This window comes from Centruroides sculpturatus, unplaced genomic scaffold (assembly GCF_000671375.1).
Source record: "Centruroides sculpturatus isolate CEXI.00-Female unplaced genomic scaffold, Cexi_2.0 scaffold559, whole genome shotgun sequence".
Taxonomy (NCBI): Eukaryota; Metazoa; Arthropoda; class Arachnida; order Scorpiones; family Buthidae; genus Centruroides; species Centruroides sculpturatus.
In genome coordinates, this window is record NW_019384826.1 from 122,379 (window position 1) to 142,029 (window position 19,651).

General features: G+C 29.7%; 2 protein-coding genes across 3 annotated transcripts in view; both read right to left on the reverse strand.

Annotated features, from left to right (window-relative positions):
* Window positions 1-8,662, reverse strand: part of LOC111630020 (ubiquitin-associated domain-containing protein 2-like) — a 42,140-nt gene extending 33,478 nt beyond the window's left edge. For both annotated transcript variants that reach the window (XM_023374013.1, XM_023374012.1), the window contains exon 1: window positions 8,519-8,662. In XM_023374013.1, the coding sequence (XP_023229781.1) occupies window positions 8,519-8,558 (40 nt within the window). In that variant the 5' untranslated portion in view covers window positions 8,559-8,662. The remainder of the gene's footprint in view (window positions 1-8,518) is intronic.
* A 4,641-nt stretch (window positions 8,663-13,303) lies between these two features.
* The window catches only part of LOC111630024 (sodium leak channel non-selective protein-like), an 83,683-nt gene continuing 77,335 nt past the window's right edge, over window positions 13,304-19,651 (reverse strand). Inside the window, exons 45-46 of the mRNA XM_023374024.1 lie at window positions 13,922-14,018; window positions 13,304-13,872 (exon numbers count right to left, since the gene is read on the reverse strand). Coding sequence (XP_023229792.1) covers window positions 13,685-13,872; window positions 13,922-14,018 — 285 coding nt within the window. The 3' untranslated portion in view covers window positions 13,304-13,684. The remainder of the gene's footprint in view (window positions 13,873-13,921; window positions 14,019-19,651) is intronic.

Below are 19,651 nucleotides of genomic sequence, written 5' to 3' on the forward strand. Positions count from 1 at the left end.
TTTATTTTGTACAAACAAAATAAATATATTGAAAAATATAAAAACAATAAAAAATTATACTTCAGAAGTTAATTTAGTATCAAAAATGTAAAATATTTGAGTAGCCCAAGACATAGCCAAAGATTGCAGCGCCACAGCACTGGCGAAAATCTAAATTTGCCGACTGGAATTCTTTCGGATGATTGACGTTTCAGATGATTGACTTTCGGATAATCGACGCTCTACTGTAATAGAACAATATAATATAAATCTTGATAAGTTTAAGTATGTAAATATCAGTTATATCTAATTTATCTACAGTATTTGAATCTTATCTGAGCAAAAAATTTGTATAACAGTATTTCTCTTAAATATTATATCTATTAATAAGACCTCAATTGAGGTATCAGGATGTTGGCTACACTTTTGTCAGTAACTGTCAATAATTTTTAATTAGTTTATACTACATCACTTTTTTTTTTTAACTCTTTCTGCCCTGTGAGCACTAAAGGTCCACAGAACAGAAAGCCCTTTTTTTTTTATCAAGCCCATCATAGTTCAGCCAGGCTCACAATGAGGTAGAGGAGTGGTGAGGGACAAGGCCCAAAATATCCAGAACAAATTCCTAAAAATTTCTGAAGTTTTTTGACCTGCCTTGATTCGTCTTCTAGAATAGAAGACAAATCAAGAATAGAATAGAATCTAGAATAGAATATGGTTAACACCCTTAACTGTCAGCCATCTAACGTTGCTGTTATTAGTACAGTGAGAAGTTAACGAACAGTTTGGACTATGAACAAATTGGATAACGAATGCTTTCACGAAAGATTATGTGTGGACAACAAACACGTGATCAGATAACGAACATCTCACAGAACAAACACAAGTGACATAAAATAATGAATACTGATTGGTCTTCCCTTGTCTTCAAGCAAAATTCGAAACATTTTGGAGCGCAGGGAGGCAATGACATCGACACTCAACCCAATATATACTGATCTGATAGTATTCCTCCGAACTTTGAAACTCTTCCTTGTAATTCCAGCCTTTTATTTTTCTGACAGAAATAATTTTTTTTTTATAGTATTCGTGAGACCGTTGTGTAACACTCATTAAGTTTTGTGTTGGTTTTTATTTTCGAAAGATGAGAGTATAATATCAAAGGTAGAGAGTGGGCAGATGTCTGATGTTGCTGGGGAGTATGGCTTGAACATGTCTACAGTAAGGCACAGTTCAATCTTATATCTAAAAAATAAAAAAAATTACAGTATAATCAAGAAGACTCAAGCAGCTAAAGGATTAATAAAAATCACATCTGAGAAATAAAGAACATTGAAGAGCTCATAATGGAACCTGAAACTGATATGACAACAGAAGAATGCCAAGAACTCTTGAATGAAGAGCACCAAGAAACTTGGCAAGATATGTTTTCTTCTGAAAAAGAGGATTAATGCTGATATCTGGTATTAAAAATCTTTTGAAGCGGGAGTATGTCAGAACAGCAGCCTTAGAATGGAATCCAAACCAGGTTAAGGTTAATAGGCTTGGGGATCTCTACAATTACAATGCTATTAATTACTTCTGAAAAATCCTGAAGAAGAGAGAAAAGCAATTGACATTAGACAGGCTCTTTAACCCCTACAAACAGAAAAAACATGACTAATAAAAATGCAATACTGAATCAAGTTTAAAAAGTTTAAATTGCCAGTTAAATTTACATGTTCTTTGTTCACATACACAAATGGTGACCAACTTGTTATACCAATTACACAAAATAAAAATAAAGTTTCAAATAGTCCAATATGCTGAACAGATTCATCACACCTTGCAACAAATCAATGAGTTGTTGTTAGAAGTAATCTCCTTCTGGCAGTTGTTGAACAAACAGCGAGATATATCCAAACTTGCCTCGAGTTCTGATGCACACTTTAAGTCCCAAGTCAAACTTAGACAAAACTGATATATATCCTGCGGGTCGAACTGAACTTAAACAAAATTAAAGTTACGAACTGAAGTAAACTTTAAATCAACTTAAAACTTCCACTTCGATATCAATCCTTTTATACCCGTCGAAAGCGGGTTGGTTGACCAATCAGTGCTTACTGAGCTATAACACAATGCAAATAACATGTGGCGTGATTCCTGGCCCACCAATTAGCAGTTACCAGTTGTAATGCTATGCAAATATGTAACTCCTGTCCAAACAGCTATTACATAAAGCCATAGCTTTATGCAAATCATGCCATGTGGCGTGATTATCTGATGACCAATCAGTGGCTGCGCATTCAAAAAGCCAACAGCTACTTTCAACCGTCTGTCGATGACCGTTATTAATTCAAAATAAACTGGAATCATGTCTCTACAAGATACAATCCAGACACTGTGTATATATGTATTTTTATTATTACATATAAACAAACATAGTAAGAAAGTATATATTTTTTATTTTTTGGAGTTTCCAGAACAAATTGATCAAATTCCCATAAAAACCTATGGTAAATTGATAATCAGTTAATGAACAATTCAGATAGTGAACACAGTCTTGGAATGGATTATGTTTGTTAATCAATCACCCACTGTATATCATCTGTCAATATACTTAAGCCACATATTTATTGAAACTATTTAAACTGAAAAAAATGACAAATTCATTTTCACATATTATATAACTTCTTTAATATTTTCTATTTAGACTTTAAATAGTTCTGGCTTTAAACTCTGATCTCTTACACCTATTTCATCATATGACATAATTTAACTGAAATTTTTATTCTAATTAGGACAAATTTGCTTTTCCTCCTTCAAAATACCATCTAATAAGTTCAAAAACAGAGTTAATAGACTTTTATATTTTATTTACTTCATATAAGTTCAAGTTATCTGAGTCTTGATCTTTATATTCAAATTTTATGTAGGAGATTCTATAATATTGTGTACAGTAACTTACATTATAACATTATAGAATGACTTTAAAAGGTCTCAACTAACAAGGGAAAGCAATGAAATAAAAATAACTACTAAACTTTTAAATATTTCATGATTAGACTAAAAACTTTGAAATTAGAGTTATACATAATTGTAAAGTATTGGCCTTTTAGCAGAGAGGGAACAAATAAAGCACGACTTTGTCAATTGGACCCACATGTGGTCAGACGATAGACCACTTGCCATATGGTAAACTACTACAAAAATGTAAACAAGTGACGGGTGTTACTGTAAGCTTGACTCTTGTTGGATGACGTCGGACCTGAGTGTAAGCTGTTTGGGCAAGAAAAGGTTGTGATTGGTCAGAAGTCCCCATCCAAAAAAACCCTTAAATTGTGGGGTGAACGGGAGAGGGAGGAGAGAAGGGCAAGAGACTGGACTGACTGTGCAGTTGAGCCAACACCTACAAGCTGACTGAGGCCTCTCCAAAGTTTAATAGTTCCTGGAAGCCAATTTAGTACATGAGGCACCACGCTTTGTTATCCTGTATATACTATGTTTTCGAACTTGTACACTCTACATATAGAATTTGTAAATAAACTGTAAATATTGTATAACTTGAGTGTGGAGGTGTGCTTTCCATCAAACCTAGATCACTATATCGAATTGTGATACACATGGAAACCAACTCAATGGAGTTTGGGAAAGACCTTCACTAATATCTTCACTATAATAATCAGAATTCCTTGATCATAAACAGTTGAGAGGAAGAGGAAAAAAGGAACCAATTTTAAGTTATATTGGATTTATATGCTCTGATGCAAAGATGCTTATAAGAGTGAATGGTTTTGTGGTACATATCATCGCTTACATCACAGATCATGATCTAGCTTCCATCCAGTTGGCATAGAGGCTGCCTGAAGCAAGGCACTACTGACTGAGATTGTCCATGCTATTAAATATGGCAAGCTACAGTAATCTAGGCCAGCATTTCTCAAACTTTTTGTTCACGTGACCCAATATATTTGTTTGTAATGGTTTAGCAACCCAAATGTTTATAATATAAAATTTTTAGAAAATCTGGTTAACTGGAGTTACTGTATATTATAAAATAAAATAAAATTATGCATTATTGATAATAACTTCTATGTATGAAATGGAACATTGAGTAAATTTCTATTAAGAGAGATTCAGGTCAATTTTGATTTTTAACAACTAACTAACTTCAATTTCAGTTTTTATCATTGAAATTTAGCTATTAAAAAATGTAAGACCAATGACTGCAAATAAAACAGACTGTTTCAAAATTATTCAGGAGTCCATTTTACTTTGAAAAATATTACAAGTTTTTTTTATAAACTTAACAAACCCTTTTTTAAAATGTACTTTTCAGATTGTAAGATTTTGTCAATTTCATTTTATATATACAGTGGGTGATCAGTTAATGAACATAATCCGTTCAAAGACTTTGTTCCCTATCCGAATTGTAGCCGTTTTGCAAAGAATATATATGGAAAAATAAAAATCAAGTTTAAGTCATTTTATTTGACTTTACATCTGTCTGTCACAAATATCACTAGAAAAGTGTTAAAAGCACAAAATCATGTTATTGTACAATAAATAAGAATAAAAGTATATAAAATCATATAATCCTTGTTTGAACAAGAGCAAGTTCTCCAGTATCACTAAAAGTTCTGCTACTTGCTAATTCATACTGGAAACCAGACTGATCTCATTCTATATATAATGATCAATTTAATTTTTGAAATATTAACAAAATATTTTATTATTGTTTTCAATATTTCTTGTTCATTGTCTCACCTTTTTTGGTAATAAATTTGGTTATTTTTTGACTTGGAATTTTTTTCTTCATGAAGTGATTTGTATAGATATGATTGACTTTAAAATTGCTGCTATTAAAATTTGCAGCTCTTTAATTGCATATCTTCAAATTATAGTTGTAAATTTCAATTAATTTATCACAACTTGAATAATAATAGGCATGCATTAATTTCTTTCATTGTAGAAGTTTGCTTATCTTATTGCTCATTTGTTATGAATTTATATACTTGTTCATCTTTTATCATCATTATTTAATTTTAGATACAATTTGAATATTGTTTTGTTTTAACAACCATCATTCTTCATTTAATGCTTGCATAGTGGATGGAATAAACAACTAGTGCTTTTAGAATGTTTCGTTTTACAGTCAATCTTTGCTGAATGTGCCTTATCTAGACTGCCATTAGTCTCTTTATTCTCATAATCTTATTTAGCCTCCAAAACATCAAGATTAACTCGAACTTCTAAATTGTATGGTAAAATGGAATATATAATGATAAAATTTATAAATACATGAAAATAGGAATTGTATGGTAAAGTAGAATATATATATATATTAGAATGAGCCAAAAGTTACTAGAATTGGCATTAGGAAATCAAATTGTTGCACACAGATTTTAATGACTTCCATGGTTGAGACAGTCCATTTGTGTGATTTACATCATTGCTGAATAGCATGTTATCCTGTCACACAGATCTGTTGCATTGCACCAGAAAGGAAACAATGACTATCACAATATTCAGACACTTGGCTACAAGAAATATTCACAATGGGTCCCAAATGAACTGATGAAGGCATGGAAGATGAAACAGATGATTGCTTCACTGCTGCAGCTGTTTTATTTCACCAAGAAAAAGAATGATTTATTACAAGAATAGTAACCAGAAATAATCTTGTGGCAACAATCAATGGAATGGAGACATCCTTTTCTTCTTGACTCAAGAAGGTTTGGGGTCAATAAGACACCAGAAAGATTATGGTAATCTGCTTTTTTGATGAGGAAGGCCCTCAACTCATTAACTACTTAGAAAAGAGCCTTTCATCAATACAAATTATTATTGCATGGTCCTTGACCATCTTCAAGCAACTGTAAATTCAACAGCAGACAAAACTCAGCACAAGCCATGTAGTACAACAATGCACACCTCCACATTGCACTTATCATCCAAGACAAACTGCAGAAGTTCAGCTGGAGACACTTAAGCATCCATCTTTTCCTCCAATACAGCACTCTGTGACTACCATGTCTTCAATGATGGTACTCACAGTGACTTCTGAAGAAGATACTTCATGTTGGATAATGATTTCATATTCATTGTTAAGTATTGATTTCAAGAACTACAGACTTTCTTTGACAACAATATCCATAGACTAATCACAAAGTGGGATAATTGTCTAAATGGCAATTACTTTTAATTGTACTCACATTTTCCTGAAAATATTATGCAAACTCTAAGAACTGTTGGCTCATGTCAATATATATATTGTTTTATGAAAGGAAATAAAAGTACTAGCAGTCCTCAGCTTTGAGATAACACATTTATGTTTAATGCAGTTTATTAATTATAGAAAATCTTAATACTATAAGCTGTTTTTCAGCATTACAGGTTTTGAAGGTGTTTTGTGCATTGTAAAGAGTTCAGTTAATGGACTATTTTCAGGGAATACAGTAGATCCCCCTATAAAACCGTTTCCTATAGTTATGATTCCTATAAAAATTGTGGCAGTACAGTAGATCCCCCTATAAAACCGTTTCCTATAGTTATGATTCCTATAAAAATTGTGGCATTATCCGTAAACAACGGTAAAAATAACTCCTATAATACGTAAAACGTCATCGGGCAGCCGAACTACTTACCCGCCGTCCGTAGCGCCACGCTACGGAGAGATTTCTATCGTCTGGACAGTATTATATAAATTATATATAAATTAGGTACTGTACATATAATTATATATTAATTATATATAAATTAGGTACTGTATATATAATTATATATTAACTTAATTTATTGTAACTTTATTATAATTAAATATATATTTTTCGCCGTCTAGCGTCACGCTACGGCGAGTTAGGCGACCTATCGTCTGTTTAGTACTGTAATTTTATACATTTCTTGTGAAAGAAACATTTCTTATTTAACGGCCATAAAAATTATTTATATTAATGATGTCTCCAAAGGTCAACGAAGTTTTCGCAGAAAAATAATATCAGAAATCGCGGCCGCAATTTGATGCGCTGTTCCGCGACGAAACCAAGCTTTAGCAACGAGCGTAGTCAAAGGGTACACACTCGGTAAGTAATCCTACAATTTTTTGTTTATAACGTAGTTTATACGGATTATTTTAAAAAAAATATACGTATTTTGGAAATGTTGAGTCGAATTAGTCTAGAATCGATTAATTTTATGAAAGAAAACCTTTCAAACAGCCGTAGTCCGTAAACTATGATTCCTACAAAATTGATTCATAAAGAACGGAACGTATCTACCGTCTTATAGGGGGATCTACTGTATATGTATCATGCTCCTTAAAAATAGTGCATTACCTGTATAAAACCTTGTAATTATATTTTTAATTGGAATAAAAAACAAAATAATTAAGTTATGAAAATAAAGAACCAATTACTTTGAAATATCCGAAATACAAGAGAATCAGAGCCATTTCAATGGGTAAGACCAAGAAGTGACTGTCTTAAGCAGCAAAATAACTAGTCAAAAATGTTCAAAAGAAAGAAAAAAATAAATAAATAAGCTAAATACAGTAAATGTACTGTACATTAAAGTTGTTTATAAATTGTTCATACAAGATTGTCTTTACTAAAAGTGCTCTGTATTATTAAACATTCTAGAAATGGCTGGAACAATTAAGGTGGCATACCACTCCAGACAACCCAGTTCAAATCCAGACAAGTTGATAAATCCCCAGGAATTTTTTGGGGGGTGGTCCGTCCAGATATGTCAGGTCTCAACTGCCTCATTGCAAGCCTGGCCAAACCTATAATGGACTTGCTAAAAGAGATCCTCTTAGGGTGCAACTATGCAGACACGAGCGAGAATATGTGACAAGAAGAGGTGATGATGTTTCATCCTTTCATTTATTACAACCACACAGATGAGAGAGAAACAGAGAGCATGAAATGTCATCACCTCTTCTCACTCGCTCATGTCTGCATAGTCGCACCCTTAGTGCCCATAGGGTAGAAAGAGTTAAAAAAAAAAACTATTCCAGAAGAGGAGAAGAAACCATTCATCTCAAATACAAGTTACCATCAAGCCAACACCAAAGAGAATACCAATAAGATAGCTAAACAATTTTTTAGTAAACATATAAATTTAATTATTAATAAAATAAAATATAAACTATTACTAAAATCATTGCTATCATTTCCATCTCACTATTCCGACATTAGATAATACAGCTGTCATAGGAAAGACTATTACATAAAAAAATATAATTAAATGTAGCATGTATAATATATAACCAGATTAGTTAAATAACACTGCTTTAATTTATAAACAATTTAAAATCACTTGTAAATTGATTATATAACTTTACAATTATTTAAAAGTGTTTTAATTTACACAAATGTGTCACACATTTAGTAAAATTATAAGCAGAAAAACATAATATAAGGTGAATAAGGTCATTAACTATATAAAAACTCATTGTGTATGCAATAATTCATTAAATGATACAGGTGTGATGTTTATATTTAAGAAATTGATAAAAATTAATTGAATAATTTGTTACATTTAGCAATATTTCACTTACAGAAGCCCGTAGTACTATATTGCGATAATATTGCAGCCATATTTTGAGAAGAGAAGAGAAATTAAACAGAATTAAACGAAGACATTTTCTTTCAAAATGATTAAGAAGATTCGAATCAGAAGATGGCCACCTAACGGCATTATAAAATATTTTTTAAAATATGGTAAAATATTAATATAAATTTTCACTTTTATATTTTTATTTATTTTTTATTAAGATATAAAATATGTATATTAGTTATATTAAATATATATAATAACTAAAAAAAATTAATTTTTAAATACTGTAGTTATGAAATAATATAAACGGATGAAAGACTCTTATTGGAAGACGAATAATCATGTGACTTATTTAAACAAATTATTTATAACAAACGAAATTCGTTTGTTATAAATCTTTTATTGTAAATAATGGCTTTTTTAATAATAAGAATTAGGTCGTATTATCCAACTACAAAAAAACCCACGGAGAAGGGTGAGACCTTTACGACGGTTCCGTGTCTTCTAATGGAATTTCATTTCCTGTAACTAACTTCATCTGACAGAAGCATTCGAAAATATTTTTGGAATTTGTTCCTTTTTTCGGGATATAATTGTTAATTTTGTTTTTATTTTGGAATCATTTTTGGGAGTAAAAAACATTAATTCGTTAATTGCCAACGTTCGTTTAACCCAGAAAGTTAACCTTGCAAAGTAAAAAAATGAAATTTTTCGCATTGTCCAAGAAGCATTAAAAAATTTCATTAATTAACCAAAATTTTCTTACATATATCAAATAGAAAACTCTTTGGTATCGAAATTACTAAATATATCATTTCGCAATGCAAATTACATTGTTATCGCCAAATCGTGTAAGTTGAAAACTTTCAAGATGATATAGTCTACAATAAAGTCTGGATTTAATGGACAATCTTTCGAGTCCGTGCGTCGTATGTGAAAATTAACATCCTGTCAATATTAAAATGTAATTAAATTAACGTTTTATTGTTTTTTCAAATCGCAGTGTCCCCCGCTCTTAACTTCCCGCCACAACGGGAATGTCTCGATATACCAACATTTGAAGACGAATAAATAGGAAATGTTTTTTGTATTTTTGTCAAATTTTTATTTTCTTTTCTTTTTAAGAACATTATTTATTTCTTTATTTAAATACAATTAAAGTGTATTTTCCTTAAATATGTTTATTTATATCGATTTAGATCGTATATTTGTTCATTACAGTCTGAGAACTATGGTGATGCATAAGCAATAAATCCATATTTTACTGTAATTCTTATTATTGGAAATATTTCGGTTTACCAGCCCTTCTGAGGTGAGCAAATTGTGGCTACATCAAGGTATGAGTATAATTATTAAAGCAATAAAACTTTTATATATTGACGTTGTTTATTTTGGGTTTCCTGGAGATTTTTCGTTCGAATTCGAACCCGGATCCCCCAGAGCAGCAGGCTGCCATTTTTACCGCTCGGCCATCCGGCCGTCACTACTGCATATTATGCACCAATCTGAAAATTAATTTAAACGTTTTATTTTAGAATCCAATTAACGACTTTTAAAACTTCTAAGACTAATACAGACTGATGTGCGGCACTATAAACCACCTGCAAACACGTAGATCAACGTTCCATATTTTAGAATTTTAAAATGATGGAAACAGTTAGCGATTAAACATAGTAAAATTAAATTTAAAATGTCTGTTGCTCTGCGGAACTCGTGATCGAATCCGGGTAAGAAGTTCATTAATTTTCAGGGGAAATAATGGCGAACCAAAAATTGCCGCCTGAGGCGAGCCAAGTTTATGCTGCCATTTTTCTTTTATCTGATGGCTAAATGGCTGAGGTGTGTAAGGCATCAGCTTATCACTCTGGACATCCAGGATCAAATTTAGGCAAGCAACTTGTATGGAATTTTTCATTGGCAGACTGGCTTGGATGTCAGATTCCTACCCTTTCCACTGATTTCCCCCATTGTTTGACTGAGCAATCACACAATAGATATGGAAGGCCTTATGCCAAGACAAAAACTCAAAAATAAATTATAAAATATGCTAAAAGTGGCAAACATGAGAAGAAAAAAAATGGCATTCAGATTTTAAATAAAAATTGAAGTCTTTTCATTATATGTCAATTACACTTTAATTATAGTATGCCCATGCAATCATCATTAGAAATCATACTTTTCTCAATATATTGAATCACTATGTATTTTTCTGCAACTATACACTGTACCTGGATGGTCAGCGGAGACAAAGTGTCAGACTACCACGGGTTCAAACTGGGTGGGTTGAGAAAAACCCTGAAATTTTTTATAGGCTGGCCTGGCCAAACCCATGATGGGCCTGTGAAGTGCCCACAGGATGGAGTAAAAAAAAAAAAAATTTTGATAAACTCGACAACCTCATGAGTCTCAAACACCATAATATTACCAAATTTAAACACTTGCTTTCTGGTAGCCAATTTTATTTACAACAGGTAACACTTTAATAACTATTTCAGATCATCAGCTTCACAATGAAATATTGGTGTAATGCAAATTTAAAAAAGCATACAAAATCAAATAAAAATTTGAATTTAATTAAAAAGTACATTTTACAAGTAACTTTTAAGATATTGAAAAAATAGGACATTTAAATTCATATAAATAGCAGACAAAATGTTATATCATGAAAGATTACAACAGATTTTATTTCACTGTATTATAATAAAGAAAAATATATAATCCCTTAATTATAAAGCAAAAGAAAATTATAAAAACTATAAATATTTNTTTGCTTTTGTATGGCAACAAATATTAAAATTCCATTGTTTCTGCAACATGTACAACCGTCAATTTTAATTTATAAATGAAAGAATGCACACCATGATTTGCCAAGAATATTATATTCATTAAATTAGAAGCTTTCGGAATTCTGATTTTTTTGGCTCTTTGGGAAGTCTCATATAAATTTATCGCATTAGCATTACGACAGATTTGAAACGAATTCAAGACCACGAGTGGTCATGTCACATTTAAATTATTTTAAAACCAATATTCGAAACAACTTTAATAAACAGACTGGACAATGAGGTGTCACATCTCATTATCTGATCCGCTGTAGTAACCTAACTGGCTGTCCCACCAAGTATGGACTTCTCCAACAACAGATGCCATTTTTGGCATGGGAAGGTGATTAAAGCCGTCTTCTTCTTCTGGAGTGGTTGAAGATAACTCACTGCCCTCACTTAGGTCGGGAAGACCCTTTGAACCTAAAAATGAATCTAAATAAATTAGAAAATAAGGTAATCCAATTAATATATCAAAATTAACCTGCTTGTCTTGCATTCCATTTTTTTACAGAAAACCTATCCTTTTCTGCTCGAGAAGCACTGTCTGACAATGATGGTACTAAAAATTTTCTGCCTCCCTAAATAAAAAATAAAGTATTTATAAAAACTTATTTTTTAATATAGTCATTTAAATAAATTATAAGCTATTTAAGTTAAGCCTGTATATAATTAAGCTTTGGACTTATATGCACAATAAAATTATGTAACATTCATGCAAATATGTATTGTAGGAGAACATTCATCAACACAATTTAATCTTTGAGTCAGATAGGTCACATATATAATGTTTGGATAGAAAACTTTCAATGTGTTAGCCTCCTTCATCATGTATTTAGCAGTCTGTCACAAGCAGGAACACTATAATAGAATATTAATATCAAATATTTTCCTTCAATTAATATTTATAGTTTATAAATAATGTTTTAAAATATGAAACAAAGTATTATGTTACAAATACATTTATGATGAACATTTATAATATTTTATTTTATCAACATTCAATGATAAAGTTTCTTTTCTATTCATTTAAAGAACTGTTCTAATTATGTCCACTTTGAATAAATTCGAATAATAAATCTCATAACAGGTTTTTGGCAATGATATAAAACAATTAACCATATAATATATTAATTCTTTTAAACATGTTTATAATTACTTTTCTATCTTAAAATTTACATATTTAATTTTATAGTTTAATTGTAAAATATAATGTATATATAAGCTTATGTAGTCAACTTTGAAAATTGAGAGGGACCGGAAATTTTGCAATTCATATTTTGGAATATTTCTAGTTTTAAAATCTGAAATTGAATTTCGTTCTGTTGACTTTAAAATGTTGAAATGGGAAAATTTGAGAAGCAAGTTTGATGTAAGATTGAAAATTATTTTAAATTTTAATAGATTTTTGTACTAGAAAAAATGGAGGAGATTCATTTCTCTGAAAAGATCCCAAAATTTAGAAAGTTGATTATATATGCAATATAAACATTTAACAACATTTTGGAAGAACACTTTTCAGACATACAACCCTATACACATAGTATAAACACATATTACTCTTAAAACTAGAACATATATGGGAATACATTTTCTGAAATATTCTCAAGTTATGTTACTTTGTAACATAGCTTAAGTAATTTTAATGAATGTGCAATAAAAATTAGAAGGAAAAAAAAAAAAACTGTGCAATTTGACTAAAAAACATAAAAATTTGCATAAAATGCATTTAATATAAATTAAATAAATACTATCTTACATTCTTTACAGTAGTTAACTGACAATCAAAATTCACATTCCTGATTTATATATAACTTTGATTTAATTTCACTTTTTATTTAATTTTTTAAAATTTATTTTGAAGATATATTTTAAAAAATTAAAATAATTTTTTAAATAACTTTTTAACTGTTTCATTACAATATTATCAATAAAATTAAACACTTTTTATTTATATAACTATTATAACTTTTACATATATATATATATAATTTTTTTCAGTCTCTTTCAACAATTTTATTTTACACAAAATAACAATTTGATTTGCTTTTGTATGGCAACAAATATTAAAATTCCATTGTTTCTGCAACATGTACAACCGTCAATTTTAATTTATAAATGAAAGAATGCACACCATGATTTGCCAAGAATATTATATTCATTAAATTAGAAGCTTTCGGAATTCTGATTTTTTTGGCTCTTTGGGAAGTCTCATATAAATTTATCGCATTAGCATTACGACAGATTTGAAACGAATTCAAGACCACGAGTGGTCATGTCACATTTAAATTATTTTAAAACCAATATTCGAAACAACTTTAATAAACAGACTGGACAATGAGGTGTCACATCTCATTATCTGATCCGCTGTAGTAACCTAACTGGCTGTCCCACCAAGTATGGACTTCTCCAACAACAGATGCCATTTTTGGCATGGGAAGGTGATTAAAGCCGTCTTCTTCTTCTGGAGTGGTTGAAGATAACTCACTGCCCTCACTTAGGTCGGGAAGACCCTTTGAACCTAAAAATGAATCTAAATAAATTAGAAAATAAGGTAATCCAATTAATATATCAAAATTAACCTGCTTGTCTTGCATTCCATTTTTTTACAGAAAACCTATCCTTTTCTGCTCGAGAAGCACTGTCTGACAATGATGGTACTAAAAATTTTCTGCCTCCCTAAATAAAAAATAAAGTATTTATAAAAACTTATTTTTTAATATAGTCATTTAAATAAATTATAAGCTATTTAAGTTAAGCCTGTATATAATTAAGCTTTGGACTTATATGCACAATAAAATTATGTAACATTCATGCAAATATGTATTGTAGGAGAACATTCATCAACACAATTTAATCTTTGAGTCAGATAGGTCACATATATAATGTTTGGATAGAAAACTTTCAATGTGTTAGCCTCCTTCATCATGTATTTAGCAGTCTGTCACAAGCAGGAACACTTTATGATGTCAGATCTTTCCTGGTCACAGAATATCTAAAGCCACATTCACAAGTTGGGCATAAGAAGTTTCATTATTTGTTTTTTTTTTCTTTTCAGCATATGTGATACAATCAGATGTCGTTTAAATTATTCCTTGTCCTCTTTGCATTAACAATATACTGTGCAATAGCACCTGTTGTTTCATCCATCAATACCCAAACAAATATTATCTTCAATATCCTTGAGAATTTCATTTAAAAACTTTTCATCAAGATACTTTTTTCTTAGAGTTGACTTGTGAAGATTTTGATTGCAGTACTTCTCAGGGAATGCTATGTGTTTTATTATTAAGTTTATTCCAAAGAATTCTTGTTGAAAGCTTATATTCCCATGTTTTTAAAAACATATGCATGATGAACTCAGGATATTTTTCTTCCAAATTATAAATTAGAAGTTCAGACTATTTACAAAAAATTAATATAATTTTTGAGTCTATCAATTCTTCCTTTTCACTCACCATAGAAGTACACCTTTTACATTTGTTTGAAGACATCACTTCATTAAAAACAATTAACAATAGGTAAAAATTACATTATTAAAAATGATCAGACGTCAGCCTTTCATTTTAGGTTCTGACACCTATGACATTAAAAATCAAAGTAAATCTTCACACCCAACTGTCAAGTTTATACACTTTGTATCAGGTTCAAACCCTCTAGTGGTGGATACGAGTCTTCAAACAAATGTAAAAGGTGTACTTCTATGGTGAGTGAAAAGGAAGAATTGATAGACTCAAAAATTATATTAATTTTTTGTAAATAGTCTGAACTTCTAATTTATAATTTGTTTTAAAAACATGTTAGATAAAAATGTTTACATTTTTGGATTTTTCTTATACAGTATCTGTTATATCATCTTTTATGATAGTCTGTTTACAAGTGCTGCCTTACCAGAAATCTTTTGGAACAACCTCTGACTAATCTGGCAAAAAATAGTGTTATCATCAATGGGCAAGCAATCTTCATAAAAAACTATCTACTGTTGCATTAAAACTTTTTTACAAAGCTTCTCACTCTAATTGTTAAATAAATATTAAATAGTATTCACCACAGACCAGGAGAATTCACAGATAAACACTCTAGCAGACTTCTTATCAAAGGAAAGTAAGAACAGCCTTTTGAATGATAAAGGATTACGATGAAACAGGGAGAAAATTCCTAGTTTACAATTTTTCTCCCCTAGATCAATTAATTGGTAAAATTATTAGAGAACAGAATAAAAATTCATAACTTTAATTCAATTAATTCAAAGATTTTGAGAATTTGAAAAATGACACACAAAATGTGTTCATTGGCAAATTTCTAACATTTTAATTTTCTGCTCTCATCTGTAACTGGATGATGGAGTAATATTTCTCATGCTTTTTATAGCAGAAACAGACTACAACACAGTGATTGTAACTATAGTCAAGGTCTCATGTTATAAATGTCCCAATGCTATGCATTCAAAGCCAAGGAAATTAAAATTCTGGAAAATTAGCATTCATATGTCACTACTAATTAGCCAAATATTTTTAACAATTTATCAAACCATTGTATCTGCAAACATGTTTTTCAAAATTTCTTGCCCTGGATCATGAAACATAGAGATTTAGCAGTGAGAAATGGTGATAATCAGGAAACAAATGGGACAATTTATACAATGAAATTAAAATATTTTGTGCTGAATGCTGCAATGACATAACTATTGTAATTACAATGTTTAAACATGCTTTTATAACTTTCTTAATTTTCATCTCTGAATTTTTACAACATTGTAAATTATATAATCTATGTAGTTTTATTATATTTTTTGTATATGTAGATATAGAAATAGCTTTATTTTAAAATTTTACCCAAAAAAACATATTATGGTAAAAAACAATATAATGTATATTTCTGAAGGGACCCTGCATTTGCTAGTGATGGCCCTGATTATTATTATTAATAAATAATATAGCAATTTATTTATAGTTAAAACTTAGCTATAACAAATTTCTCATAGTCTTCTGTTCTTACTTGAGAAGAAATACTGTCAGATCTTCCAGGCAATATTCCTTTCTTACGATGACGTATAGATGATCCCTGCTGATCTTCCTTACCTTCTTCTTTTGGTTCAGCTGGGACAGGCTTAACTGCCATTTCTGTACCACCTAATAGTGCTTCAGTTGTTGCTCTTAAACTATTTATTAAACTGGTTTGTTCTTTCAACTAAAATTTAAGAAATTTTTTTATTAATAATTCCAGATTCATCAAAAGCCAATAAAAATTTATGTACCGCTTTTATACGATGTAAGCATTTATCCAACCACTGACGAATAGTCTGTTTTGCTACTTCTTCCTCAATCAGATATTCTAATTCTTCTCTGGCCAAAAGTTCTTCTAGTTGTAACGCTTTGCGTATATCGACAGATCGATAAGATAACATACTGCAAAATATATACATTTTTAATTATAAAAGCAAGATAAAGAATGTGTTTTAAAACTTACTTCAAAACATCATGAAATGTCACATCTTCTCCATTGTGTAAATGTTCCATTTCATAACACATATGTTTAAAAAGTAAGCGATCTCTATCAGGTTCGACTTCTAATCTCCCCTGAAATTTAAATAATTTTTATATCAAAATATGAATATAATATTAATAAAAATTTTAATTAAATATCACTTACCTTTAGCAATCTTAGTAAAAATTTAACTCTTCTCACAGGTATTAAACCCTAAAATTAACATAATTTATTTATTTTATTACAAGAAGTTAAAAGTCTTTCTTGCTCATTTGGGAATGAAAAATCTCCCCAAAGAAAAAATAAAAAAAATCAAAGATACATATTTATGATCTCTTCAATGAAATAAAGACTTACTCTTTGCTGGATGTCTACCATATTCCAAGTACTCTGAAAATTTCTGATATCTGCATAACTCAACAAAGCATCTTCTTCATTAGAATAAAATAACGAGAAATTCTCCATAATGATAGCTAAAAGTAAATTTATGATTATATCTTATTTGTTACTTATACTTAATTTTAAAAAATAAAAAAACATTTACATAAGTTTAATGTAAAAAATAGAACAAATTTAGATAGTAAATTATGAATAAATCTTTTGATTTCATCATTCACAACTGTAACAGAACAAAGTATAATAAATTATATGATTTATAAGTAATTTAATTATATATTACAGGATATCTGGATCATTTTAATTTTGGTTTTTGTTCTCATTATGAAGAAAATAATATCTGAATTAAATTATTATACATTTCTTTAGTATGTTTTAATAAAATAATTCTTACCTACAAGTAAATTTAATACTATATATGTTATGATAACATAAAATGAACAGAAATATATCAAGCTTCCAGTGAAGTTTCCACAATCAGTTTCCCAATAGTTTTCTCCGGGAGTACAATATGGTGGACTTAACTGAAATTTCAATAAAAAGCTTATAAAATGAAATTTTTATTGATTTAATTTAATAAATCAATTCAATCATTGAAAGCAAATAGAATGATCAAAGTTTGCCAATTAAATTAAATTTATTTAACTTTATGATGTCAGATCTTTCCTGGTCACAGAATATCTAAAGCCACATTCACAAGTTGGGCATAAGAAGTTTCATTATTTGTTTTTTTTTTCTTTTCAGCATATGTGATACAATCAGATGTCGTTTAAATTATTCCTTGTCCTCTTTGCATTAACAATATACTGTGCAATAGCACCTGTTGTTTCATCCATCAATACCCAAACAAATATTATCTTCAATATCCTTGAGAATTTCATTTAAAAACTTTTCATCAAGATACTTTTTTCTTAGAGTTGACTTGTGAAGATTTTGATTGCAGTACTTCTCAGGGAATGCTATGTGTTTTATTATTAAGTTTATTCCAAAGAATTCTTGTTGAAAGCTTATATTCCCATGTTTTTAAAAACATATGCATGATGAACTCAGGATATTTTTCTTCCAAATTATAAATTAGAAGTTCAGACTATTTACAAAAAATTAATATAATTTTTGAGTCTATCAATTCTTCCTTTTCACTCACCATAGAAGTACACCTTTTACATTTGTTTGAAGACTCGTATCCACCACTAGAGGGTTTGAACCTGATACAAAGTGTATAAACTTGACAGTTGGGTGTGAAGATTTACTTTGATTTTTAATGTCATAGGTGTCAGAACCTAAAATGAAAGGCTGACGTCTGATCATTTTTAATAATGTAATTTTTACCTATTGTTAATTGTTTTTAATGAAGTGATTTCTTCAAACAAATGTAAAAGGTGTACTTCTATGGTGTGTGAAAAGGAAGAATTGATAGACTCAAAAATTAATTTTTTGTAAATAGTCTGAACTTCTAATTATAATTTGGAAGAAAAATATCCTGAGTTCATCATGCATTTGAAACTATATGCAAATTAAAGATAACTCGTATCCACCACTAGAGGGCTTGAACCTGATACAAAGTGTATAAAACTTGACAGTTTGGTGTGAAGATTTACTTTGATTTTTAATGTTATAGGCGTCAGAACCTAAAATGAAAGGCTGACGTCTGATCATTTTTAATAATGTAATTTTTACCTATTGTTAATTGTTTTTAATGAAGTGATTTCTTCAAACAAATGTAAAAGGTGTACTTCTATGGTGAGTGAAAAGGAAGAATTGATAGACTCAAAAATTATATTAATTTTTTGTAAATAGTCTGAACTTCTAATTTATAATTTGTTTTAAAAACATGTTAGATAAAAATGTTTACATTTTTGGATTTTTCTTATACAGTATCTGTTATATCATCTTTTATGATAGTCTGTTTACAAGTGCTGCCTTACCAGAAATCTTTTGGAACAACCTCTGACTAATCTGGCAAAAAATAGTGTTATCATCAATGGGCAAGCAATCTTCATAAAAAACTATCTACTGTTGCATTAAAACTTTTTTACAAAGCTTCTCACTCTAATTGTTAAATAAATATTAAATAGTATTCACCACAGACCAGGAGAATTCACAGATAAACACTCTAGCAGACTTCTTATCAAAGGAAAGTAAGAACAGCCTTTTGAATGATAAAGGATTACGATGAAACAGGGAGAAAATTCCTAGTTTACAATTTTTCTCCCCTAGATCAATTAATTGGTAAAATTATTAGAGAACAGAATAAAAATTCATAACTTTAATTCAATTAATTCAAAGATTTTGAGAATTTGAAAAATGACACACAAAATGTGTTCATTGGCAAATTTCTAACATTTTAATTTTCTGCTCTCATCTGTAACTGGATGATGGAGTAATATTTCTCATGCTTTTTATAGCAGAAACAGACTACAACACAGTGA